General features: G+C 35.4%; 1 protein-coding gene across 1 annotated transcript; it reads left to right on the forward strand.

The window, feature by feature from the left end:
* Positions 1-397: 397 nt before the first annotated feature.
* Positions 398-27,438, forward strand: SH2D1A (SH2 domain containing 1A). The gene is made up of 4 exons (XM_008976722.4): positions 398-614; positions 20,033-20,096; positions 24,453-24,597; positions 25,628-27,438. The coding sequence occupies exons 1-4, from the start codon at positions 478-480 to the stop codon at positions 25,666-25,668; spliced, it is 387 nt and encodes a 128-aa protein (XP_008974970.1). The 5' UTR covers positions 398-477; the 3' UTR covers positions 25,669-27,438.

Here is a 27,438-nt window from a genome sequence, read left to right on the forward strand (position 1 = left end):
AATGGGTCCACATACCAACAGAGACATGTACAACTTGCCTCTATCATCAACTCCTTATGGGCTAGTTGAGCTAAGTTATTCCTGGTGGCCTCTGAGTAAACTGCAAGAACAGAAGCATTACTAAGCATCCCTGTCTGAGTGCAAGGGTGTGTGTTGGCAGTACAGCCCCAATCTTGCAAAATCCTTCTTCCAATGTTCCTCCCCTCTCTGTATGAACCCTGTGTTGGGGGGCAGAAGATGGAAGCCCTTGGCAAGCTCGATCGAACCAAGCTGCTAAATTGCTGAGCTCGTTTTAACTGAAGTGTGAGAAGGAGGTTTAAGGCAAGTAGACAACATCCTGTTGTTGGGGTGCTTCTCTCTTTTTTGCACATCTGGCTGAACTGGGAGTCAGGTGGTTGACTTGTGCCTGGCTGCAGTAGCAGCGGCATCTCCCTTGCACAGTTCTCCTCCTCGGCCTGCCCAAGAGTCCGCCAGGCCATGGACGCAGTGGCCGTGTATCATGGCAAAATCAGCAGGGAAACCGGCGAGAAGCTCCTGCTTGCCACTGGGCTGGATGGCAGCTATTTGCTGAGGGACAGCGAGAGCGTGCCAGGCGTGTACTGCCTATGTGTGCTGTGAGTATGATACGGTGGACATGGGCCTGCTGAGGGTGTGGGCGGTGGGCAACAGCAGCTGGGGCCAGGGTGGAGGCCGAGGCAGGCAGGGGCGCCGGCGTTAGCAGCTCGCCGACGCCTCCTCCATGGCCCACCCTCAAGTCCAGCCCAGGGCCGTGGTGGAACACACTTTCGCCTGAATCCCTCGCTGGGGATTTCATTCTCTGGGCCTCCTGCTCTCCAGAAGGCCCTCACCAGAGCCTTTTGGGGCAGCTGCAGAGAATGCCATTTCGGGTGGTGAAATGTGGTCCACAGTTTACCTTCGCTCCGGGAAAGACCCAGGCTCCCCACTTCCATTTTGACCCCTATCGGATGGCGCCCTGCGAGCCTTACTCTAGCTCTCTTTAAACGACTTTTGAAGTGTCATCCCAAAGGAAGAGCATGACATTCAGGGAGAGGAGGCACATTAAGAAACAGAGTCAATTACTTTAAGAATGCAATGCCAGTTAGGTCGAGATGCTGAGAGAGGAGGGGGATGTGTGTCAGTAAAATCACCTCTCTGGATCTGCTGATGTAGCATCCTTTAGAAAAGTAGTGGGGGGTGGGGAGGGGCAGGGGATTTCAGAAATAGGACCCTTCTTGATAAACGTTAGGACTCACAATAGTCTTAAAGGGAATGGAGGGAAAACACCCTTGTTATGATTCAGCTTTGCCATTTGCCTAGGCATGTCTCATTCTAAGGCTTCATTTTGAATCAAATTCATCTGCGTCTTTGCTCCAGGGCTCCGGAGTCAGGCAGATCTGAGACTTTGTCCTGTGCTCGTCAGATGTTAGGTTTGTGACTTGGGCAAATTAACCTCTCAGTCCCCCAGTTTTCTTATCCATTGAATAGGTATCATATTACTGCCTACCTCATAGGATTGTAAGATTAAGTGCCATAATGCAGTAAAAAAATTAGCACTGGGGCCTGACACCTAGTAAATGTTCAATAAATGTAAGCTATTGGTATTATTATTATACCAAAGATATATTATTATTTTATCTTCTCTTTTCAGTTGATTTCTTTTAGGAATCATGGGGGCATTTCTAAGGAAGGACCTAGCTCAGGCATTATCGTCAGCAGGATAAAAAACAAAATCCATGAAAACAGCAGCCCTGCATTGTAGGTTCTAGACAGAAACCAAATGAGGTTAAATGCTTGGTAGTAAGTTCAGCATCTGATAATACCCCACAAGAGTTTGAAATACCTTATGGGTCAGTGAAGAAAGATTATCCTGATGCTGGTGCTAGAAGATTTTTCACTGTATATTGGTTTTTAAAAACGGTCAAGCCTTGTTTGTGGCAGCTCTCAGGTCATGCTAAATACATTTTTCACAAAGCCTTCAAGGGAAATACGTGGAAGCTATTGAATGTCTTGGGCTTGAATCTTTATGTTTTGCTTATATAATTATTGTTCCCGTGTGGAACCTAGGGAAGGGCAATGAAAACCAGCTAGGATTCTTAGGCTCTTTTCTCATTGAAAGAAGGTGGAGTGAGTGGGTGGGTGAAAGGCGCTGCTTTAGGGAAGCTGACAAAGGAGATAACATGCTCCTTAACCCAAAGGTGAAAAAGAATGTACAAAACAAGTCTGGGCAGGGGAGGGACAACAGGGTATAGTGAGAGGCAAGATACACCTAAGGCTTCAGCCTCACGGGGCTCCTGGCCGTTTCTCAAGCTCCTCAAAAATGCCCCCACTTAGGATTTCTGCGCTTATTGTTCCTTCTGCCCAAAATACCTTCAGTTCACATGTTTGTTCAACTGTCTCCTCCCTCAGAGAGGACTTGCTTGACCACCTATCTAGAACAAGTGCCCTCTCCCTGTCCCTGATACACTCACTCCATCTCTTTATTTTTCTTCAAAGAGCTTTAAACTATCTGATAATTTGCTTGTTTACCTACTTATTGCTGGGCTGTCCTGCAAAAATATAATCTCCATGAGGGCGGAGATACTGTCTCCATCACCAGAAACACAGGAACACATAATAGGCACTCAGCAGATATTTTTGAATTAACAAACTGTCAAGGCAAATTCTGTTCTTTACTGCAATAAACGGAATGGCCATTGAGAGGTTAGGGTATGGACTCTGGGAAAGTCACTCAAATTCTCTGGGACTCAGTTTCCATATTTATAAAACAGGAATAGTAATGTGTATCCTACCTTCTGCAAAAGATTGCCTTAAGTACCTTATGCAAGAGAGAAGGGCAGCTTTAGACTTTTGCCTATGTAGGCCGGAACCACATGAGGAATTAACTTAGGCAGGTGAGAAATTATCAAGCATTTAAGTTTTCACCCAAAGTGAATCTTGCATAGATGCAGTTTTTATGACTCTTAGTTCTCCATGAAAACCTCCTTGTGAAGTAGCGGAAAATACTAGACAAATTGGGAGTTCCCTTACGGTGTCTTTCAAATGGTACACTGGGGCCTCGAAGTCTTATGTGACTGTTAGGGTGATAGCCAGAATGTGCTGCAGAGGGAAGATATGAGGATACATCGCCTTTTATCAGTTTCTCAATGTTTTTGAGTTGAGTGTCCCTTTTGATAAATGTAAAAATTTCATTCCCTCTTTTTGGTGCTACACTGTAATTATAAAATCAGATTTTATTTAGAAATAAACCACGTACTCATTTTAAACCAGAACACTTATGATATGCAGTCGAAATAACAATATAAGTGGTATCATATACACATGGACAACAAGGTATAGCTGACAAACATGCATTGATTGTAGGGTGTACTCAGAATGGTTTCTCATTCTATCTTTTGTTTACTCCTATTAACCAAGAAGATTTAATTGAGCTATAGTTTTTATATTTTTATTGTAGAGATAATGCATTTCATATGCCTTCAAACTGTACTTTAAACTGTACTTTCAAACGATGCTTGCCCTTTTCCCCAGTTCTGAACCTCCTAATCATGGCTTTCAGATATGGCCTTTTCTTCTGTTCTGATTTAGAAAATCGAAAATTGAACTGTTTCATAAAGCACTAAAGGAGTTTTCCATTTATAGGATTGCTCACCTTCATTTTAAGTAATAAGTATTTCTTTCAATTACTTTCTCTAAATAAATATAGATTTTTGTATAAGTCTATTAAAAATAGTTCCTTATACCTATTCATTATAGAAAATTTGAAACATATAGATAATAGAAATTAGAGAAAAATCATCTATAGTTTTATAACCTAAAGATGACTATTGCTAAAAATTAGGTGAATTTTCTTCTATATTTTAATAAGATGAATTGCTTTTTGAGCACGTGTGCTCTTACAATTGTATTCTTACGAGTGACGTATTTGACTACTAAAAAGTTTGATTTTTGTATGCGTCAAAAAAAGTAAGGGCAAACACCAAATATTATATATTTATATATTATATATATAAATATATAATATATAAATTATATTATATAATTTATATATTATATATTTATATATATAATATATAAATTATATATATAATTTATATATTATATATATTAATATATAATATATAAATTATATATAATATATATAATATATAAATTATATATATAATTTATATATTATATATATAATATATAAATATATATATAATTTATATATTATATATTATATATATAATATATAATATATATAATTATATATTATATATATATTAATATAATATATAATATATTTATATATTATATATTTATATATTTATATAATATATAAATATATTATATAAATATATAAATATATAATATATAATATATAAATATATTAATGTAATATATAAATATAAAATATATAATATATAAATATATAATATAAAATATATAATATATAAATATATAATATAAAATATATAATATATAAATATATATTATATATAATATTATATAATATATAATATATAAATATAATATACTATATATAATATATAATATATACATATAATATATAGTATATTATATACATATATTATATAGTATAATATAATATAATATATTATATATTGTATATAAGATATAATATATTATATATTGTATATAAGATATATTATATATTGTATATAAGATATATATTATATATAAGATATATTATATATTGTATATAAGATATAATATATTATATATTGTATATAAGATATAATATATTATATATTATATATAAGATATAATATATTATATATTATATATAAGATATAATATATTATATATTGCATATAAGATATAATATATTATATATTGCATATAAGATATAATATATTATATATTGTATATAATATATAATATATTATATATTGTATATAATATATTATATATTATATGTTGTATATAATATATAATATATTATATATTGTATATAATATATAATATATCATATATGATATATTGTATATAATATATATGATATACTGTATATAATATATCATATATTATATACAGTATATCATATATGATATATTATATTCTGTATATAATATATTATATATTATTATAAATATGTATATTTTATATATATTATTATAAATATATATTTTTATATATTATTATAAATATATTTATATATATTATTATAAATATATATATTTTTCATATATATTTATATATAAATTTACATGTGTTAAAAATATGATTGTATTCTTGTATTCTTACAATTGTATACGTTTCCCATTTCCCACTTAATATGAAAAAAATACACTCATGTGTAATGTTCTTAGAGACAACTTTAAGATGTTATTTTTAATGGCTGCGTGGTAGTCCAGCTAGCTAGTAAGTATACCATATTTTGCTTAGCCAGTCACCTACTTTTAGACATTTGACTCATTCCATATTTTTGTTATTATAAATTCCATCAGGATGTATATTTCAGTACATTAAAGTTTCCTTGCATTTATGATTATTTCCTTAGAATGAATTTCCAGTGTGGAATTTCTAGGTCAGAAAACATAAACAGCTTTGGATTCTTGATATATACATGATCATGAGATATTTTCCCTAAATGGTTATTCCAATTTACATGCTCACCTGTAATGCATGAGTGCCCATTTCACCACACCCTCACTAGAAATGGGTATTGTAGTTAAGAAAATTTTCCCTTGACATTTGGCCTGTTATTCTTTATTTTATATTTACACTCTATCTCTTTATTTTTCACATTTTATATTCCTTTGGTTAGTGACTGTCATTTTATATGGTTGTTAAGCTGTTGTATTTCCTCCCATGATTTGGCTTTTTGTGTATTTTTCTCATTTAACCAGTTGAATCATACTTTTTTAAAACACACTTTATGTGTATATATATATATATATGTGCACTAATCCTTGATCTATTGCAAGGTATCTTTTCGAAGTTTGGTGTTTGCCCTTACTTTTTTGACACATACAAAAATCAAACTTTTTTAACACATTGTAAATTTATATATATACTAATCCTTGATGTGTTGCAAGGTATGTTTTCTAAGTTTGGTGTTTGCCCTTACTTTTTTTGACACATACAAAAATCAAACTTTTTTAACACATTGTAAATTTATATATATATATATACTAATCCTTGATCTGTTGCAAGGTATGTTTTCTAAGTTTGGTGTTTGCCCTTACTTTTTTTGACACATACAAAAATCAAACTTTTTAGTAGTCAAATACGTCACTCGTTTTCTTTGTGTTTGATTTCTTCCTTGGCTAGAAAGTCCTTTCCCCTTGAGATATGTCATAAAACTTCACTGCAGTTTTTGTTTTAAATTACGGTTTTGTTAGTTTACATTTACCTCTTTAATTCCATTTGGAGTTGTATTTTGATGTGGATAAAGGATCTAATTTGACTTTGTTTCCAGATAGCTAGCAATTGTCCTAATATAATTTATAAATACAACTTCCATTCTTCATTGATTTGCTAGCCGACTTTACCATATATTAAATTCTTATATATAACAGTTACTGTTTCTGGACTATCTATTTGTCTCAATCGATCCATTTATTCTTGCACTGATAGCACTATAGTATGATAATGTTTTAATATATTTTAAAAATTATTTGCTATTCTTATCTGTTGGTTCTTCAAAATGAAATCTAGAATCATTTTATTAAGTTAAAAAAAATTCATTGGACCAAATGTTTTAGCTCTCACATGCCAGTGAGAACACATGATATTTGTCTTTCTGTGCCTGGCTTATTTCACTTCACATAATGACTTCCAGTTCTATTTACATTTCTGCAAATAACAGGATTTCATTCTTTTTAATGGCCAGATAGTATTCAATTGTATATGCATAGCACATTTTCTTTATCCATTCATCTGTTGCTGGACTCTTCTATATCTTGGCTACTGTAAATAGTACTGTGATAAATGTATGGGCGCAAGTATCCCTTTGATATATTGATTTCCTTTCCTTTTGATAGATACCCTGTGGTGGGATTCTTCAATCATATGGAGATAGAGAGTAAAATGATAGTTACCAGAGGTTGGGAAGGGTGGAAGGCGATGAAGAGAGGTTGGCTAATGGGTACAAACAGACAGTTAGATAGAAGAAATAAGTTCTAGTGTTCAGTCGCACAGTACGGTGACTATAGTTAACAATATCTTATGTATTTTAAAATAGCTGGAAGAGAGTACTTGAAATGTTCTTACATATAGAAATGATAAATGTTTGAGGTGATAAATATCCTAAATATTCAAATCCCCTGATTTGATTATTACAATGCATACATGTGTTGAAACATCACACTGTACCCCATGAATATGTACAATTATTATGTATCAAAAATTTTTTTGAAAATACCATTGGGGTTACATTAAATTTATTAATAAACTAAGAATGAATTGTCATCTTTAAATAATTTAGTCTTCCCTTCCCTTCCCATAAGTCTCTCCATTTATAATTTTTTTGTTTATATCCATCAATCAAGTTTTATAGTTTTCTTTTTGTATGTCTTACACATTTTTTGTTATTTCGAGTTATTGTGTGTATGAATGTGTATGCTGATTTTTAAAAATCATAAATGGGATCTGTTTCCACTATATTTTCTGTTTCATAGGAAAGCTACTGATTTTATGTTCTGTTCTTGTATTTATCCAGTGTACTGAATGCTCTTATTAATGCAGATAGTTTTTTTTTTAAGTTTATTCCCTTTGTTTTTTTTAGATACATCAAGTTTCTTTTCACTGGGGTACATATGTGCTCTCACATTTCTTCCCTTCTCACCCTCAATGTAGACAGCCATTGGGAAAGTTCTGACTGCCCAGTGGGATTGATGGTGATAAGACGAGAACTAATTTAAAATATTTAAAATAATTAGCTCAAAAAATAGTTTATTTCCATAGTTGGCATCCTTCTGGACATATCTGCCTTTGTTTGCTACTTATCTGATGGAAGATTTGGAAGAAGAAATGCTGTTATAATTCTTTAGCTTCAAGGACACATAATGAAGTCATTTGACATGTATGTCTTTTGATAAATGCATAATTATCTTTTTGTCCTTTAAGTTTTAAAGGGACAACTGGGAATAAAGTGCCTGTCAAACAACTGAACTGGAGAAATGGGGGAGGAGCAGTGATGAAATAAAATTCCAGTTTATCAGTTGCAATAAAGGGGAACAGTGTGGCAAAGAACTTGAAATTATAACTTAACTTCATTTAGTGAGAAATTACAACTTGCATTTAGTTTTTGAATTCAATTGGATATGTGCCTTGGTGCCACATTTATCTTCATGATAACTTAGGCCACCAACATTATTTTCAATTTCCTGAATACAATCCAGTGGTAAAGTGAGCCTGAAAGCCAGCCTAGGATTAAGTTTGCCACATATAAACCACCGAATGGATAATTCACGGCAAATAAGCCAAGTACTGACTCTGGTTGACAATGTAAAATTAAAGTTGCAAGATTAGCCTGAAGATGTCATTTAGCTTAAGCAAAGGGGGAGTCTGGGTTGATCTCTTTCGGGCTCTCCCCACCTGGCCTCTTCCCTTCAGCTCCCTCCACTGCCCTCCTTCTCTCAGTGGACAGTTCCAGCTCCATGTCCAAGCAGATTCCCTCCCTTTTTGAGAATTGTGCTTTTGGAATTGTCTTAAAGACCAATGTGTTAATACATTCCCTCTAGTATAAGAGAGGGGCAGCATAGAATGGTGGTTAAGAGCCCAGATCTTCCAGCCAGATCTCTCAGCCAGATCTCTGGGTGTGCATCCCAGCTCTGACCCTCAACTAGCTATTTTACCTTGGGCAGGTTACTTTAACTTTCTGTGTCTCAGGTTTCTTACCTGTAAAACGGCAGATAGTGATAATGAGAGTACTTACCTCACAGGGTTGTTATGATGATTATGACATGAGTTAATATTTGTAAAGTTAACATGTAATATGTGTTTTTTAATATGAATAAAAGCTCTATAAGTAATTGTAATACAAAGTTAGAACATCATAAGTATACGTAAATAGAACTTGATATGGAAGTTCAGGGGAAGAAGTGGTTATATTTATTTTCATGACTCATCAAAATATCACATAGTTTTACCATCACACTTGAAGTTGAATGACTTTCAACTGTTTCAAAAATTAAAATTCTCTCTGAAAGAATAAAGTTTGGGCCATTGTAAGTTTGGAAAGCTCTTGAATCAGAGTATAGTCTCAAAAATAATGGCTTTGTGTAGGATACTATTCCTCTGGATATAAAAGTTCTGAAACGTTTGTTAAAAATCATTATAGTTGTGTCTTGAATTTTGTATGTAGCATTAGTTCGTATAGACGTAGAGGGCATAGGTACTGGCTTGCTTTATTTGAAATGTCATGAAGAAGTCAGATGTAGCTAAATGTTTTCTTTTGTGTAGTACTTGATGCGATGTAAAAAAGGAATTGATGTGGATTTGTCAGTTCTAAACCAGGATCTGTCCCCAACACTGACCCACTGAGAAAATAAGAAATAAGTCAGGTTGGTTGCTTCTTGTCCATTTCTAACCTGGACACTTTTTTACAGTTAGGGACAACTTTTGATGAAATAAAGACAAATTTCAATATCAGCAGAGACTAGATTAACACGTGCTTTATAGTAATTAAAATAAATTAAAGGCAATGATAAAACTCCACCGTTCTTTAACAATTATTCATGTTCTGATTTTTTTGGTGATACATTTTAAACTCTAGGATTATCAAAAAGTCCAAAAAAGCTTTAATGAGGGAAGAAAGTTAAAAGTACACTACATTGCTGGTTTGTCTGTATTAAGGGAGGGAGTCAGAGGAAATATAATCCTGAAGGGGATGTAACAATTTTAAAAAATGAATTACATTTTTATGAGTTGTGATTTGCTTAGGCTCGGTTTGTAAGGCTCCAAATTGTAATTCTGCTTGTTTTTCTTAAAAAATTAGTCACTTAAATAACTACATGAAAAAATAACATGCAAGAATGCATTTATGTTAGTTTAAATTTACTTCTAGTTTATATATACACAGGGATAGACAGTTTTGAATAGTTGTATTCAGAGTGGCATCCCCTTGTGCCCACTTTTTACACATACTGTCATTTTATTTTTTTATTTTTATTTTTTGTTTTGTGTGTGTTTTTTTTTAATACTTTAAGTTCTAGGGTACATGTGCACAACGTGCAGGTTTGTTACATATGTATACATGTGCCATGTTGGTGTGCTGCACCCATTAACTCATCATTTACATTAGGTATATCTCCTAATGCTATCCCTCCCCCCACCCCACGACAGGCCCCGGTGTGTGATGTTCCCCTTCCTGTGTCCAAGTGTTCTAATTGTTCAATTCCCACCTATGAGTGAGAACATGCAGTGTTTGGTTTTCTGTCCTTGCGATAGTTTGTTGAGAATGATGGTTTCCAGCTTCATCCATGTCCCTACAAAGGACATGAATGCATCCTTTTTTATGGCTGCATAGTATTCCATGGTGTATATGTGCCACATTTTCTTAATCCAGTCTATCATTGATGGACATTTGGGTTGGTTCCAAGTCTTTGCTATTACACATGCTATCATTTTATGTCAACATAGTCCACATACTTAAAGTTTTCTGGAAAACCTAAGACTCTAACATTTTGAATTTTGGCATAAGATTTTATTTGTTTATTTATTTCTTTATATTTTTTGAGATGGAGTCTCTCTCTGTCGCCCAGCCTGGAGTGCAGTGGTGTGATCTCAGCTCACTGCAACCCCTGCCTTCCAGGTTCAAGCGATTCTCCTGCCTCAGCCTCCTGTGTGGCTGGGATTACAGGTGCGTGCCACCACACCCAGCAGTTTTTTGTTTGTTTGTTTTGTATTTTTAGTAGAGACAGGGTTTCACCATGTTGGCCAGGCTGGTCTCGAACTCCTGACCTTGTGATCCACCCACTTCAGCCTCCCAGAGTGCTGGGATTACAGGCGTGAGCCATCGTGCCCAGCCAGCATTAACATTGTAAACCTTCACCTTTGACATAGAAAGTGTAATTTTGAACCATTGTTTCTGCTATAATTCCTTTATTTTTCCCTAATTTGTATATTTATTTCTAAACTGGCAAAATTGTATATATGTATTGTGTATGACATGATGCTTTGAAATATGTATACATGTGTAATAGCTAAATTGGGATAATTAGCATATGCATTACCTCACATACTTACATTTTGTGATGAGAACACTTAAAATCTACTCTCTTAGCAACTTTCAAGAATACAACACATTGTTTTTAACTATAGTTGCCACGTTGTACAATAGATCTCTTGAACTTTTTCCTCCTAACCTAAATCTTTTATCCTTTGACCCAAATTTCCCAATCCCCACCCTGCACGCCCCTACCAGCCCCTGGTAGCCACCCACCGTTCTACTCTTGGCTTGTATTAGTTCAACTTTTTAAGATCCCATGTATAACTGAGACTACGCGGTATTTGTTTCTCTGCGCATAGCTTATTTCACTTTACCTACTGTCCTCCATATTCATCCATGTTGTTGCAAATAACAAGATTTCCTTTGTGTTTAAGGCTGAATAGTATTCCATTGTGTATATACAACATATTTTCTTTATCCATTCATCTGTTGATAGACATGTAGGTTGATTGCATTATGTCTTGGCTATTGTGAATAATGCTGCAATATACATGAAAGTGCAGATTTCTCCTTGACATGATGATTTCATTTCCTTTTGATATATACCCAGCAGTGGGATTGCTGGATCATATGGTGGTTCTATCTTTAATTTTTTGAAGAACTTTCATACCGTTTTTTATAATGGCTGTACTAATTTATATTCCCACCAACTGTGTGCAAGGGTTCCCTTCTCTCTGCATCCTCTCTTGTTGTCTTGTTTTTGATAATAACCATCCTAACAGGTGTGAAATGTTATCTCATTGTGGTTTCATTTGCATTTTTCTGATGATTAGTGAGGTTGAGCATTTTTTCACATACCTGTTGGTCATTTGTATATTTTCTTTTGAGAAATGTCTATTCTGGTCCTTTGCCCATTTTTATTTTATTTTATTTTATTTTATTTTATTTTATTTTATTTTATTTTATTTGAAATGGTGTCTCGGTCTGTCGCCCAGGCTGGAGTGCAGTGGCGCGATCTTGGCTCGCTGCAAACTCCACCTCCCAGGTTCATGCCATTCTCCTGCCTCAGTCTCCCGAGTAGCTGCCTTTGCCCATTTTTAAATGGGATTATTTGTTTTCTTTCTATTGAGTAATTTGAGTCTCTTATATATTTTGGATATTAACTCCTTATCATATGTATGGTTTGCAAATATGTTCTCCCATTCTGTAGGTTGTCTCTTCACTCTGTTGTTTCCTTTGCTGTTCAGAAATTTTTTAGTTTGTTGTAATCCCATTTATCTATTTCTGCTTTTGATGTCTGTGCTTTTGGGGTTATACCCAAAAACAATTCCCTTATTTTGAGCAATTATTCCTTATTTAGGGGTACTTAGGTTAGTTCCATTTTTTCACTATTGAAATAGGGCCAGTATGAAAATCTTTGTCAAATTGCGTTTTCCTCTTGACTTGTTTCCTTGGAGTATATGAAGATAAGCAAGGTTATGCAGTCAAAAATATGTATGGTTTTATAGGTCTCATTATATAACTTGTCAGTTTGAATAGCGATTTTCCATGGACAGGGACAGAGTTTGTTTTGTTTGAAAAGGCATATTCAATATTTTAGTTTAATTTTATGTTACAAAATTACTGGTTTATAATAGAAGCTATAGAAAATAAAACTAAGAAATCTTATTGGGGAAGAAAGGAAAAAATGGTTCAGAAACACTGTCCTGTGAAGACTGAAATGATTGACAAACCTTCAGCTTATACTAAAATAAAATTGCATTCTTAAAGCATAGACTGAATGACTACGGAGGAGGTGGCACAGAACTGCCCTGGGCAGGTGGAAGAAGCCAGGTTGACAACAGGGAAGTTGCCATCAATATTCCCAATGAGATGTGGGCATTCTCTTTACATTTTAATCAGTCCTTCTGTAACTTTAATGTTCATACAAATCACCTGGGCATCTTATTAAAATCCAGATTCTGATTTAACAGCTCTGGGCGGGGCCTGGAAGTCTACATTTCTAACAAGCTCCCAGGTGATGTTGATGCTGTTGTCCTGGGAATGCAATTTGAGTTGCACTGTTTTAGATCTCTTCCTTGTATGACATATTATAGTAAGAGTTGACTACAGGGGATCCTTGGTCAGTTACTTCAGTAACTTGAAAGTGAAAGATATAAACTGCTGGCCTATTTGAGGGGTGAAACAATTTTGCTCATTCAGAAATTGGAGGGGTTGTGGGGGGAAGGAAATTGTTAATATTAGATGAGTTAATCATGAGAAGTTTTATGTACCATTCACACCAGGTTGTTCAGAGACTGAAGGAGGTACGAAGTTTTGAAGTGGTACTCAGGTTCCTGCTACTTAACTGAAAGTGAGATAAGATCAGATTCGTTAGGAAACAATTCTCAAAACAGACTCATTTACTTTGACTAAATACGTCTGAATGATAGTAGGGAGATAGAGTCATTGTATTTTTTAGAGACCCACTGTTTTAGAAAGTGGAAAACTTGTTGCTTACCATTCTGCTTATCTTGTTGCTGAGATTTTAAATAATGAATCTCCACATCACCCTTATGATACTGAATTATTGCCATTAATCATTTCTCACAGGGAAAATGGAACTAAGAACCTATGCTGTTTCACTGCTTCCGTCTCCATTTTGCTATGTGGCTTTAAGAAAATCACTTAAAGGCTTATGTTGAGTTCCCATGGTGAAAAATGGAAATCAAAGCTCTTGCCTTGTTCCCCATAGAGTACTTGCTGAAGTTAGTGGGCTTTGAGGTAGATTTCAAGTGTTTAAAAAGACAAAAGACTTTAACATTGTAATATTGTATATTTATTCAGCATATTATATATAGGCATATATCAAGCTATTTTATATATGATCTAAATATTCTGGCAATCCTTCGTAAAAAATAAAACATCATATAATCCACATCAGTAGTTAAATTGACCTTTTGTTCAGTGTCACGAATCAAGTAAATCTGAATAGTGTGTTTCAGATTTTTTTTGGCCCTTTAGGTAATCAGTTCTGATGCATATTGATGAAAGATATAGTAATTTTTTTTTTTTAGATGGAGTCTCACTCTTGTCGCCCAGGCTGGAGTGCAATGGCGCGATCTCAGCTCAATGTAACCTCTACCTCCTAGGTTCAAGCGATTCTCCTGCCCCAGCCTCCCGAGTAGCTGGGATTACAGGTGCCCACCACCACGCTAGGCTAATTTTTGTATTTTTAGTAGAAATGGGGTTTCACCATGTTGGCCAGGCTAGTCTCGAACTCCTGACCTCAGGTGATCCGCCCACCTCAGCCACCCAAAGTGCTGGGATTACAGGCGTGAGCCTAATTTAATTCACATATTTAAATACTTTTATTTCCAAAGGAGGTTAATGGTAAATGTGATCATCAAGTCAAGCATGACGCTCTGCTTGTAAACACATTGATTTTAACCAGAGTTCAGTGCATGTCCTGGCTAGGTGTGGTGGCTCACCCCTGTAATCCTACTACTTTGGGAGGCCTAGGTGGGAGGATAGCTTGAGGCCAGGAGTTCAAGACCGTCGTGGTCAACAGAGCAAGACCCTGTCTCTGCAAAAACTAAAAAAAAAAAAAAAAAAAAAAAAAAAAAAAAATTAGCCAGGCACAGCAGTGTGCACCTGTAGTGGCAGCTACTCAGCAGGCTAAGGCAGGAGGGCAAGGCTGCAGTAAGGTATGATCACCCTACTGTACTCCAGCCTGGGTGACAGAGCAAGACACCATTAAAAAAAAAAAAAAAGCATGTGTCCTAACCAAAAGATCTCTATTGACCCAAACTTGTGCCCAAGAATAGCAATCAGAAAATTTATGAAATGAATTAGATTCACATTCAATTGATTCACAATTGATTTTGATTCACATTCAAAAACTGAAACAATTCATTATAAAGTTTACCTTACTGTTTTATGAGGTAAAATTTTATTAGGCAAATTAAGTAGGATTACTATATATACTAAAATATAACAAATAATCTATATCCAGTACAATGTGGGGATCAGGAACTGGGGATCTAGAATCAAATGGGCCTGATTCAAATCCCATTTTTGCTTCTTAATCTCTAGACTGATTTTGGTTACTTAACATCTCAAAGTCTCAGTTTCCCCATCTATAAAATAAATATTACAATATAAACCTAATAGGATTTTTGTGGGGTCCAAAGGAGATAATGCATGTGCTATAAGCTTAACTTTTTATCCTCCTAAATTCACACGTTTAAACCCTTACCTCCAATATGCTTGTATTTGGAGATAGGACCTCTAGGAGGTAATTAAGGTTAAATGAGATCATAAGGATGGGGCTGTAATCTGATAAATTTGGTGACCTTATGAGAAGAGGAAGAATGCATGTACAAAGAAGAGGTCATATGAGCACACAGCAAGAAGGCGGCTGTCTACAAGCCAAGAGAAGAGGCTTCAGAAAGAAACATACCTTACCAGCACCTTGATCTTGGACTTCCCAGTCTCCAGAATTGTGAGAAATAAATTTCTGTTGTTTAAGCCACCCTGTCTATGGTATCTTGTTATGGCAGCCTGAACAGACCAATACAGATTTTGGTACTGAGAAGAGGAGTATTGCTGTAACAAATACCTAAAAATGTGGAAGTGGCCTTAGAACTAGGTAATGAGTAGAGGCTGGAGGAGTTTTAAGGTGTATGCTAGAAAAAAGCATAGACGGCTGTGAACAGAAGGTTGGTAGAACTATGGATGTTGGAGGTTATTCTGATGAGGTCTCAGATGGAAATCAGCAACATGTTACTGAAAAATGGGAGAAAGGTGTTCCTTGTTATAAATGGTAAAGAACTTGACTGAACTGTGTTCTAGTATTTTGTGGAAGGTGGAATTTGTTGAGTAAAAAAATTGATTTTTTATCTGAGGAGATTTCTAAGCAAAAAGTTGAAGGAGTGGCTCAGTCCCTCCTGACTGCTTATGGTAAAATACAAAAGGAGAGAGATGAATTGAAGAAGGAATTGTTAAGCAAAAGGGAACTGGAACTTAAACATTTGGAAAATTCTGAGCCTTTATGTATTGCAATAAATGAGGAAGCTTGTTCTGGAGACAACACTAAGGGTGTGGCTGGACTATCTATCACTACTTAAGATTACTTATGATGTTAACCAGCCATCTGAGCAGAAGTCAGGAATAGAGTTTGGAAAAAAGCAGCAGAAATATTACCAGTTTGGACCAAAGAGAACAGGACAGTATGGTATAGTTATTTGGCTGCAAACATGGTTTATCTTTCAAGAAAAGGGAAGAACGACCCTGAGGGTGATTCAGAGATCACCAGGGCTGCCATTCCTACTATAGGCCCAAAGTGCACAGGCCTGGAGGGTAAGGCTGCCTCTACCTTGGTTTCAAAAAGTGAGACTGACATCCAACAGAGCCACATGGGTGGGGCCATCACCCTAGCCAAAGGATGTGGCCACCTTACAGAGCTGTGGGGGTGATGTTGCTTTTCCAGTGAACCTGAAGGGCAGAATATTGAATCAAAGAGGATTATTCTTGAGCCTTAAGAGCTAATGGAGTTTGCCTTGCTAGGTTTTGGACTTGCTTGGGACCTGTGACCCCTTTATTTCTTCCAATTTCTCCCTTTTGGAATGGGAATGTCTATCCTCTTCCTGTAGCACCATTATATTTTGGAAGCACATAGCTTGTCTGGTTTCATAGTTTCACAGCTGAAAATAAATTTTGCCTCAAGATGAATAATACTGCTAGTCTCACCCACATCTAATTTTATTTAGATGAGACTTTGGACTTTAGATTTTAAGTTGATGCTAGAATGAGTTAATTTCTTTTGAGGCCGTTGGGATGGTATAAGTGTGAGAAGGACATGAGTTTTGGGGGTCGAGAGTGGAATGATATAGACTGAATTGTGTTCCCCCATAATATGTTTAAGCTCTAACTTCCAACATGACTGTAATTGGAGATAGGGGGTAATTAAGGTTAAATGAGTTAAATCATAAGGGTGGGGCTCTAATCTGATAGGATAATCATAAGTGTGGGGCTCTAATCTGATAGGATAATCATAAGTGTGGGGCTCTAATCTGATAGGATTGGGGGCCTTATTACAACAGAAAAGGCTGTCTGAGTACACAGCAAGAGGTCAGCTACTCACAAGGCAAGAGAAGAGGGCTCAAAATGAAACTTATGTTGCTGGCACCTCGATCTTGGACTTTCCAGCCTCCAGAACTGTGAGAAAGTAAATTTCTTTTATTTATGCCATTCAAGGTATGGTATTTTGTTATGGCAGCCAAGCAGACTAATACAGCAAGTAAAACTCTTGGCATGTAGTAGAAATCAATTAGACAAATATACAATATAGATATAAACCGAGTAATGGGAAGGAATGTTTACCCCATTTAAAAGGATAAGCTGCTTTTAGGAAAATAAAGTTACAACTAAGGCACTTTGGAGATAGTCCTAGTTCACAGAATTTTAGAGTTGCTCTTTCACAAAAGTATAATTTAAAGCAAGCAGCACTTGTTTTTAATTCATATATTTTTACTATTACTTCATTTATAATATATTATAGGGTAATATAGTAATACAGTCATGTGCAATATAGCAACATTTTCGTTAACGACGAACAGCATATACAATGGTGGTCCCATAAGATTATAATGGAGCTGAAAAATTCCTACCACCTACTGATGTTGTAGCCATTGTAATGCCACAGCACAATGAATTACTTATGTATTTGTGATGACACTGGTATAAACAAACCGACTGTGCTGTCAGCTGTATAATAGTATAGCACAGGCCAGGTGTGATGGCTCGCACCTATAATCCCAGCACTGTGGGAGGCTGAGGTGGGTGGATCACCTGAGGTCAGGAGTTCAAGACCAGCCTGACCAATATGGTGAAATTCTGTCTCTACTAAAAATACAAAAATTAGCCAGCCATGGTGGCATGCACCTGTAGCCTCAGCTACTCAGGAGGCTGAAACAGAATTGCTTGAACCCGGGAGGCGGAGGTTGCAGTGAGCTGAGATTGCACCACTGCACTCCAGCCTGGGCAATAGAGCGAGACTCTATCTCAAAAAAAAAAAAAAAAAAAGAAAAGAAAGAAAAAGAAAAAGAAAAAAATGTATAGCACAGACAATTACATACAGTACACAATACTTGATAATGATAACAAATTACTGTGTTACTGGTTTATGTATTTACTGTACTATACATTTTATCATTATTTTAAAATCGACTCCTACTTATATAAAAAAAGTTAGCTGTAAAACAGCCTCGGGCAGGTCCCTCAGGAGGTATTCCAGAAGGCATTCTGGAATATGAATATCATAGATGACAGCTCCGTGTGTGTGACTGCACCTGAAGATCCTGCAGTGGGATAAGATGTGGAGGTGGAAGACAGTGATACTGATGATCCTGACCCTCTCTGTAGGCCTAGGCTAATGTGTGTATTTGTGTTTTAGTTTTTAACAAAAAAGTTTAAATAGCAAAGAATACATAAAATAAAAATTTTGAAACAGAGAAAAGCTTATGGAATAAGGATATAAAGAAAAACAGTTTTGTACAGCTGTACAATGTGTTTGTGTTTTAAGCGAAGTGTTATAAAAGAGTCAAAAAGTTTAAAAAAATTTACAAGTTTATAAAGTAAAAGAGTTGAAGCTAAGATTAACTTATTATTGAAGAGATACAGTTTTTTTTTTTTTTTGAGACAATCTCGCTCCGTCACCCAGGCTGGAGTGCAGTGGCGTGATCTCATCTCACTGCAACCTCCGCCTCCTGAGTTCAAGCGATTCTCCTGCCTCAGTGCCTCAGCCTCCCAAGTAGCTGGGACTACGGGTGCGTGCCACCATGCCTGGCTAAGTTTTTGTATTTTTAGTAGAGATGGGGTTTCGTTGTGTTAACCAGGATGGTCTCGATCTCCTGACCTCGTGATCTGGGAAATATAAATATTTTAAAATAAATTTAGTGTAGCCTAAGTTTACAGTGTTCATAACGTTCTAGTAGTGTAATGTCCTAGGCCTTCACATTCACTCACCACTCACTCATTGACTCACCCAGAGCAATTTCCAGTCCTGCAAGCTCCATTCATGGTAAGTACTCTCAACAGGTATAGCATTCTTTATCTTTTATACTATATTTTACTGTGCCTTTTCTATGTTTAGATAGGTTTAGATACACAAATACCATTATGTTACAATTGCATACAGTATTCTGTACAGTAACATGCCGTACAGGTTTGTAGCCTGGAGTAATAGGCTATACCACATAGCCTAGGTGGTATACCATATAGGTTTGTGTAAGTACAGTCTATGATGTTTGCACAACAACGAAATCACCTAATGATGCACTTCTCATAATGTATCCCCCTTGGTAAGTGATGCATGACTGTGGCAATATTATATTGCTATACATTATAATAGTAATTTTATAAAAATATAGTTATATTCCATTTATAGTATTATATCCTTATACTATTGCTATTATATTTATAACAAATATTATTAATATTAATAATTATTTATGTGGGCCTGATAGTGTATTATCCCAGTGAAATGTTTTCACCTTAAGTTTCGATATGTACTTAAAAATAAGTCTATTGTTTGTTAAAACTATCTAATAATTCATGGTTTTATCAATTACAGCAGGTCCCTGTTGTAGTTTCTTTCTGTCCAAATGGTCTCTCAACTTGACAAATCTTTAGGAGCATGAATTTCCATATTTCAAAAAATGAAAAGATAAAGAAATCTCACTGGAAACTGTGGTTGGGCAGATACAATATGGAGACAAGTTAGATTCACTATGCTTTACTTCCTATGAATGCAATGACACCATATACGTGTGTCCTAGTATATGTGACATTTATATGTAATATTAAGCTCAAATTTAAAGTATCCATTGTTCTTTTGGAATCTTTCAGTAATGGAAGTTTATTCTTTCACAGGTATCATGGTTACATTTATACATACCGAGTGTCCCAGACAGAAACAGGTTCTTGGAGTGCTGAGGTATAGTTTTATTTATTTTTGCTTCTGGGGGTGTCAAGGAGGTATTTGAAATTTAGGCTGGTTTTATAAAAGAGCAAATTATACATTATTAAGTATTCATAAGGTTTAAATCTCTAAAGCTCCAATCCAAAATTGTTCATGGATCATTAAGAAAGCTTTAGAGAATTTTGGTCCCAGTCCTGTTTAGCCATCATTTTGCAGAGTTGTATGACTTTGGGAGAAAGATAAAAAAGTTGAAGAATTATGTCAAACTTTTAGTGACTATGTGAAATCTTAGAAAGCATATCAAAAGTAGGTAAAATAATTAAATGAACAATTATTTACCAAATGATACCAATATGAGTATTGGTATCGTGGGAGATTAAAAAACATGATGCTTATTTTCTAAGAGACTACAATATACTTGGGAAGTTATAACTTGAAATTAAACAGTTACGAGTGGAAGAAACTAGGCTTTGTCAACAGGTGAATCTGGGTTCCAGGTCTGGTCTCCCCTCCTCTCTGATAGGTCTATGATCTTGGGCAGGTTACTTGACTTTTCTGTGAGCCAGTTTCTTCATTTGTAAACGGAGCCTAAGAATCCTCCCTTATGCACAAGGCTCATTTTGAAAAGTAAATAAGATAACACACATAAAGAAGCTGTTTGCCACAAGGCCTGGCACACAGTGAGCCCTCAAAAAAGTGAACTCCTGAAAATTGCCACAACTCCTATTAATAACTCAATCTGTGCATTTAAATTTTTCTGAAGTCTAGACTTCAAGAAGTTAAAATAGCTCTCACGTTTACTAATTTATCAGTAAGTTGGAAAGTATAAATTACAGACCACAAATGTTTTGAACCACTGAGATGAATTAGGCCAAGTTTTCAAACACACTTTTGCTGTATTATGTAAGGATCATTAAAACTATAATACTAACTAAAGATAAAGTTATACCATTTCTAATTGAAACTATTTATACCTGTTTATTTAAAAAATTCTCTGTATCACTGCAGAGATGATTGAATAAGAAATTAAACTTTATTATGAAGAAAGTTATGTGTAATATATACTGACAAACACACACACACACACACACACACACACACACACACACGTTTGTATATTATTTCACCAGAAATAGCTCTTCTCCCCAGAGAAATACCCTTCAGCTGCTGAAGAATATTATGTAAGGAAAGGATCTTAAATGCTTAGGGTTTAACAACTTTGTTTTTAAACTTGTTTTCCTGCATTTTGAGTATAACATCATATGAGATTGTTACATGCTTGTGATCATGTTAAAGACGAGAGGGCTTATTGAACACAAATGCCCCCTCATCCTGTTGTCTGATCTGACGTTGTTTATATAATAATATTGTAATTTCCTGCACCAAGAGAGCAGAAGATTGGCATGACTTATCCGCAAATAGAAAATAGTTTTAAAAATTCTTTAATTTTTGAAATGCATATTGCATTTTTTTCTATCATCTACTAAATTTACCTTCTTAGCAGTGCTTTTCTAAGGTGAATATTAAACTAGTGTATATTCTCAGAGCTCATACCACCTGACTGGAAAAAATTTCTCTAGAGCATATTGAAGACCAGCTGTGATCAAATACATGTTTCCATGGATAACTAAGAGGTGACAGTATGGGCGATTTGCAAATTTGAAGAATAGCTGAGTTCAGTGACAGGATGAGAGTTGTCAGTGGTACAATTCTTGTGATAAATGTATTTTCAAAACTGGGTAAATGATAGATATTAATACTGATTTTTGGAACAATGTGTTAGTTTGCCATGCTGCAGGAAAAATCAGGGCAGTAGCATGCCATCATCTGTGCATATATTGTGCTAGAAATCTAGGTAAGTGAGATTTGTTTTAAAGAGTGTAATGAAATCAAACCCTGGCCCCACTGAATTATGAAAGACAGATGTCATGTGTTTTTCTAGTTTTAGAGAGACTTTTAGGTTAAATAATTGCCTAGTGTATTATCTTATATGACTCAGACTAAAAGTTTGTTACATTGTTAATTTAGATAATTCCACAATCTACTTTCATTTATTAATATGTGATTTGTTGGCAATACATTATTAAAAATGTACTGACATCACCCTGTTGACATCAGTGTCTTCAGGCTTTACTGGGTATATGATCAGGAGATCAGCAGATGTTAAATAATTGTCCTTATTAATCTAAGTAAAACACTGTAAAATAGGCCAGTCATTTGCTTATGAAACATCAGATCCCCAATTCAAATAGCTTCCATACTTCCAGTGCTATTATTCATTTCTGTTAGCATGGATAATCAAGTGTTAACTACATATCAGTACCCATAAAAATGTTGCTTCTCTGTTTTGTTTTGTTTTGAGACAGAGTCTCACTCTGTCGCTCAGGCTGGAGTGGTGGAATGGCCCGATCTCGGCTCACTGTAACCTCTGCCTCCCAGGTTCAAGTGAGTCCCGTGCCTCAGCTTCCCAAGTAGCCGGGATTGCCACCACACCTGGCTAATTTTCATATTTTTAGTAAAGCCAGGCTTTCACCATGTTGCCCAGGCTGGTCTTGAACTCCTGACTTCAGGTGGTCCGCCGGTCTCAGCCTCCCAAAATGCTGGGATTACAGGTGTGAGCCACTGTGCCCGGCTATGCTTCTGTTGATAAATGATTTTACAAGCCACAAGAAGCTAAAAAGATGTGTGGTTTGAAATCTTTCCACACTTTGGGTGTGTATAGTTTTTCTTCTGTTTGATGACCCTAGCTTCGCTAGATCCTGTTTGGCCCAGTTCTAATCTGAAAGGCAAGAGACTGGGTCCTGGGATTCTGAGCCAGTTCTGCCTCTGGTTGTCTGTGTGACTTTGGGCAAGCTGATTAATTTCTTTGCATTCATATTTTCTTATCTGTCAAGTGGGAATAACTGAATCAGCCAATAACTGCCATTTTGTGAGGAAATAGTGAAGGCAAGAGATAGGAATGTGCTTTGAAAATGAAAAAGTGCACTGAGGAAAGTATAAGGAGGCAATTTGTGCCTATGACCTGCATTTGCAATTTGGAGACTCTATCTTGGAACCAACGAACTGTTTGGACTTCTGCAAGAATGGCCATGTTATTTTGGATGAGTTCTCAATCGAGCTTTAGGAAAGTGGAGGGTAGGTGAGAGAGTGGGGTGGAGCTGGGTGAGAGAGTGTTCTACATCTACTGTGAACATATGGGGGAACACTAATATAGAGCTAAAAAGAATTTTTGTCATGTTTTCAATGAAAAATTACCCCAACATAAGGAAATGACTGAGAGTTACTATGGATAGTGTAGTATGTATGCTATCTTCAGCATACCACTATCTAGCTGACAGAAGTCTTCATGCTAGCCTTCATGTTTTCTCATTAAATGCTAAAAAACAAACAGCTCCCACCTCAAAAATCTACCAGATGGAATAGCTGAAAAACAACTTAAAAAAAAACTAGTCATTGTTCAATTGCTCATAGCAATACTATTTTATTTTATGTAAAATGACAGGTTTGAGCTGATGCCTGAAGCTTGGCTCATAAGCTTTTGCAGGAAATTGTTGTTGATTTCAGGCAGTGTCTTTGCAAGACAACTGATGTCAGGAAAGGAACACATTTTAATAGTCACCTGCAAATAACTGTCTCTTTAAAAACACACAAATAAATAAATAAAGGTGACCTTATATAGTCTTTCATTTTCATGTCATAGAGAAAACCTTGTTACAGTGACGTGCTGATGGAGAGAACAATTTTGGGAGTATAGGGAAGTTTCCCAAGGAGGAAAAAATTTAATGTGAAGAATGGCGCAGGAAATATTGTGAGGTGAAAGAGTATGAGGACTGAACTAGCCGTGCACTGTGTGCATCATAACAGCCAATTTTTAATTTCCTGTGTAGCATTTTATATTGTGGGATGATGGCAGGGAGGATGGGTTGTTGGTTTTTCTTTTGTTGTTGTTCCTCGGGCTTTTTATTAATGACCTGTAGGATCTGTTTTTTTGTTTTTGTTTTTGTTTTTTCCTGTTTAACTGCATCCCCTCTGTTGGTGAATTCATTGTGGGTAATGGCCTGTATACCCTTAGAGGTTTGAGATGTCTGATGGGGAGCAGGCAGGAAGGGCAGGGCGATGAGCAAGAGCTTGTACAAACTAATACCACCTTTGGGAGAACTGAAATGACAGCTCATTAGCTCCTCTTGCAGGGAAATTCAGCCAACCAAAGTAAGCTCTTCTGGAATGTTGTTTTTCCTTCTTCCTTATGTTTTCAAATATTTCAACAAGTTACACAAATGTTACTTCTCTTAGCATCCCTAGCACATTTTGTAGGTCTTTTTGTATCATTATGAGATAGGTAAATAATTTGCTTGGCCTTTTATTTTCCAGACAGCACCTGGGGTACATAAAAGATATTTCCGGAAAATAAAAAATCTCATTTCAGCATTTCAGAAGCCAGATCAAGGCATTGTAATACCTCTGCAGTATCCAGTTGAGAAGAAGTCCTCAGCTAGAAGCACACAAGGTACGACAGGTATGATTTCCTCTTAATTTTTGACAGGGTTTGGAAGCTCAGAGTTATGAGTCAACCTGTTCATAACCATATAATCAATTAGAAGTTATGTAAGAAAAATGCAATGAGAAAGTAGATGTAGCCAGCAAGTCAAATGAGAGGTGACAATTTATGTGCTATAATTTTCATCTATTATTCTAGTAACTTTTAATAAATCTCTGTAAAAACATCAAAAATTCTATAAGCCCATAACATTTTAACTGCTCTTGTCTGTCTCATCTTGTTCTTTCCTGTTCCTTTAATAGGTAGCTAAGTATGATTTCACTTCACTAATTCAGACACAAATAATGTGAAAGATGGTATAATTCAGAGAACACCTGGGCTGTCCTTTATCTTTGCTTAGTAAACTGTTTTTTCCTTCAGGGACATGAAAGCTAACGTTAGCCTGGCACACATGATTCTGATTTCTGTATTGGTGGTGCTTGAATTAATGACATTTTTCTGAAGCAAAGGAAATTAAATAGTGCACTTTATTGTTCCACTGGCACATATTGTTACATATCCTGAGCAAACCTATTTTAGTGTATGTGTCGTGCTAAAGACTGAATACCAGCCAATGTCTGTAGCTATCTGATACGTGACTGTTTACTCCTCTATTGAATGGGGTTTATCATTTGTTTGGAGTAAGAGGATAGGCCTTGATTGAAACAATAAATATTTATGATAAAAGAAAACGAGTCCCTTTTTGACAGGGACCTAGGCTCAGGCATAAACTGACGATTAGACTCAAGTGGTGAATTAAATTAATGAATAGTTAGCCTTTATAATACAAATGCAAATAGAGCTCTAATTTCCAAGTTGGCTAGTTGTTTTTTTCTGCCTAATATTCCATTCTTTATAACTCAGTTTTAAATAATAGTTGCTTGAGGTATATTACTGTGTTGTGTCATAGTGAGTTTTATGCAGTTGGAAATTTTATAAGTTTGAGTTAATCTGTAATTTTAATAGTTTGTAAGTTTATTTTTTCTTGATTTTTGTTATTTTTCTTTAGGGATAAGAGAAGATCCTGATGTCTGCCTGAAAGCCCCATGAAGAAAAATAAAACACCTTGTACTTTATTTTCTATAATTTAAATATATGCTAAGTCTTATATATTGTAGATAATACAGTTCGGTGAGCTACAAATGCATTTCTAAAGCCATTGTAGTCCTGTAATGGAAGCATCTAGCATGACGTCAAAGCTGAAATGGACTTTTGTACATAGTGAGGAGCTTTGAAACGAGGATTGGGAAAAAGTAATTCCATAGGTTATTTTCAGTTATTATATTTACAAATGGGAAACAAAAGGATAATGAATACTTTATAAAGGATTAATGTCAATTCTTGCCAAATATAAATAAAAATAATCCCCAGTTTTTGTGAAAAGCTCCATTTTTAGTGAAATATTATTTTATAGCTACTAATTTTAAAATGTCTTGCTTGATCGTATGGTGGGAAGTTGGCTGGTGTCCCTTGTCTTTGCCAAGTTCTCCACTAGCTATGGTGTCATAGGCTCTTTTGGGATTTTTGAAGCTGTATACTGTGTGCTAAAACAAGCACTAAACAAAGAGTGAAGGATTTATGTTTAATTCTGAAAGCAACCTTCTTGCCTAGTGTTCTGATATTGGACAGTAAAATCCACAGACCAACCTGGAGTTGAAAATCTTATAATTTAAAATATGCTCTAAACATGTTTATCGTATTTGATGCTATAGGATTCGAAATTGTATTACAAATCCAATGAAATGAGTTTTTCTTTTCATTTACCTCTGCCCCAGTTGTTTCTACTACATGGAAGACCTCATTTTGAAGGGAAATTTCAGCAGCTGCAGCTCATGAGTAACTGATTTGTAACCAGCCTCCTTTTAAAGTAACCCTACAAAACCACTGGAAAGTTTATGGTTGTATTATTTTTTAAAAAAATTCCAAGTGATTGAAACCTACACGAGAGTCAGAATTTTATGCGGCATTTTCTTCTCACATTTATATTTTTGTGATTTTGTGATTGATTATATGTCACTTTGCTACAGGGCTCACAGAATTCATTCACTCAACAAACATAATAGGGCGCTGAGGGCATAGAAGTAAAAACACCTGGTCCCTGCTCTCAGTTCACTGTCTTGTTGGACGAGAAAACAATAACGATAAAAGACAGTGAAAGAAAATAACGATAAAAGACAGTGAAAGAAAATAACAATAAAAGACAAGGAAAAAATAACAATGAAAGTTGATAAGTACATGATAAGCGAGGTTCCCCGTGTGTAGGTAGATCTGGTCTTTAGAGGCAGCTAGATAGGTCAGTGCAAATACTCTGGTCCATGGGCCATATGAAAAGGCTAAGCTTCACTGTAAAATAATAACTGGGAATTCTGGGTTGTGTATGAGTGTTGGTGAACTTGGTTTTAATTAGTGAACTGCTGAGAGACAGAGCTATTCTCCATGTACTGGCAAGACCTGATTTCTGAGCATTTAATATGGATGCTGTGGGAGTACAAAAGTGGAGTGTGGCCTGAGTAATGCATTATGGGTGGTTTACCATTTCTTGAGGTAAAAGCATCACATGAACTTGTAAAGGAATTTAAAAATCCTACTTTCATAATAAGTTGCATAGGTTTAATAATTTTTAATTATATGGCTTGAGTTTAAATTGTAATAGGCGTAACTAATTTTAACTCTATAATGTGTTCATTCTGGAATAATCCTAAACATATGAATTATGTTTGCATGTTCACTTCCAAGAGCCTTTTTTTTGAAAAAAAGCTTTTTTTGAATCATCAAGTCTTTCACATTTAAATAAAGTGTTTGAAAGCTTTATTTAGCTAA

Source organism: Pan paniscus, chromosome X (genome assembly GCF_029289425.2).
Source record: "Pan paniscus chromosome X, NHGRI_mPanPan1-v2.0_pri, whole genome shotgun sequence".
Taxonomy (NCBI): domain Eukaryota; kingdom Metazoa; phylum Chordata; class Mammalia; order Primates; family Hominidae; genus Pan; species Pan paniscus.

What these genes read in the sequence shown, in the direction of transcription:
- SH2D1A (XM_008976722.4), top strand. Translation starts at nt 478, where the DNA reads ATGGACGCAGTGGCCGTGTATCATGGCAAAATCAGCAGGGAAACCGGC. An exon ending in GTGTACTGCCTATGTGTGCT is followed by an intron (nt 615 to 20,032) that starts GTGAGTATGATA and finishes ATTCTTTCACAG; the next exon opens with GTATCATGGTTACATTTATA. An exon ending in AAGCACACAAGGTACGACAG is followed by an intron (nt 24,598 to 25,627) that starts GTATGATTTCCT and finishes ATTTTTCTTTAG; the next exon opens with GGATAAGAGAAGATCCTGAT.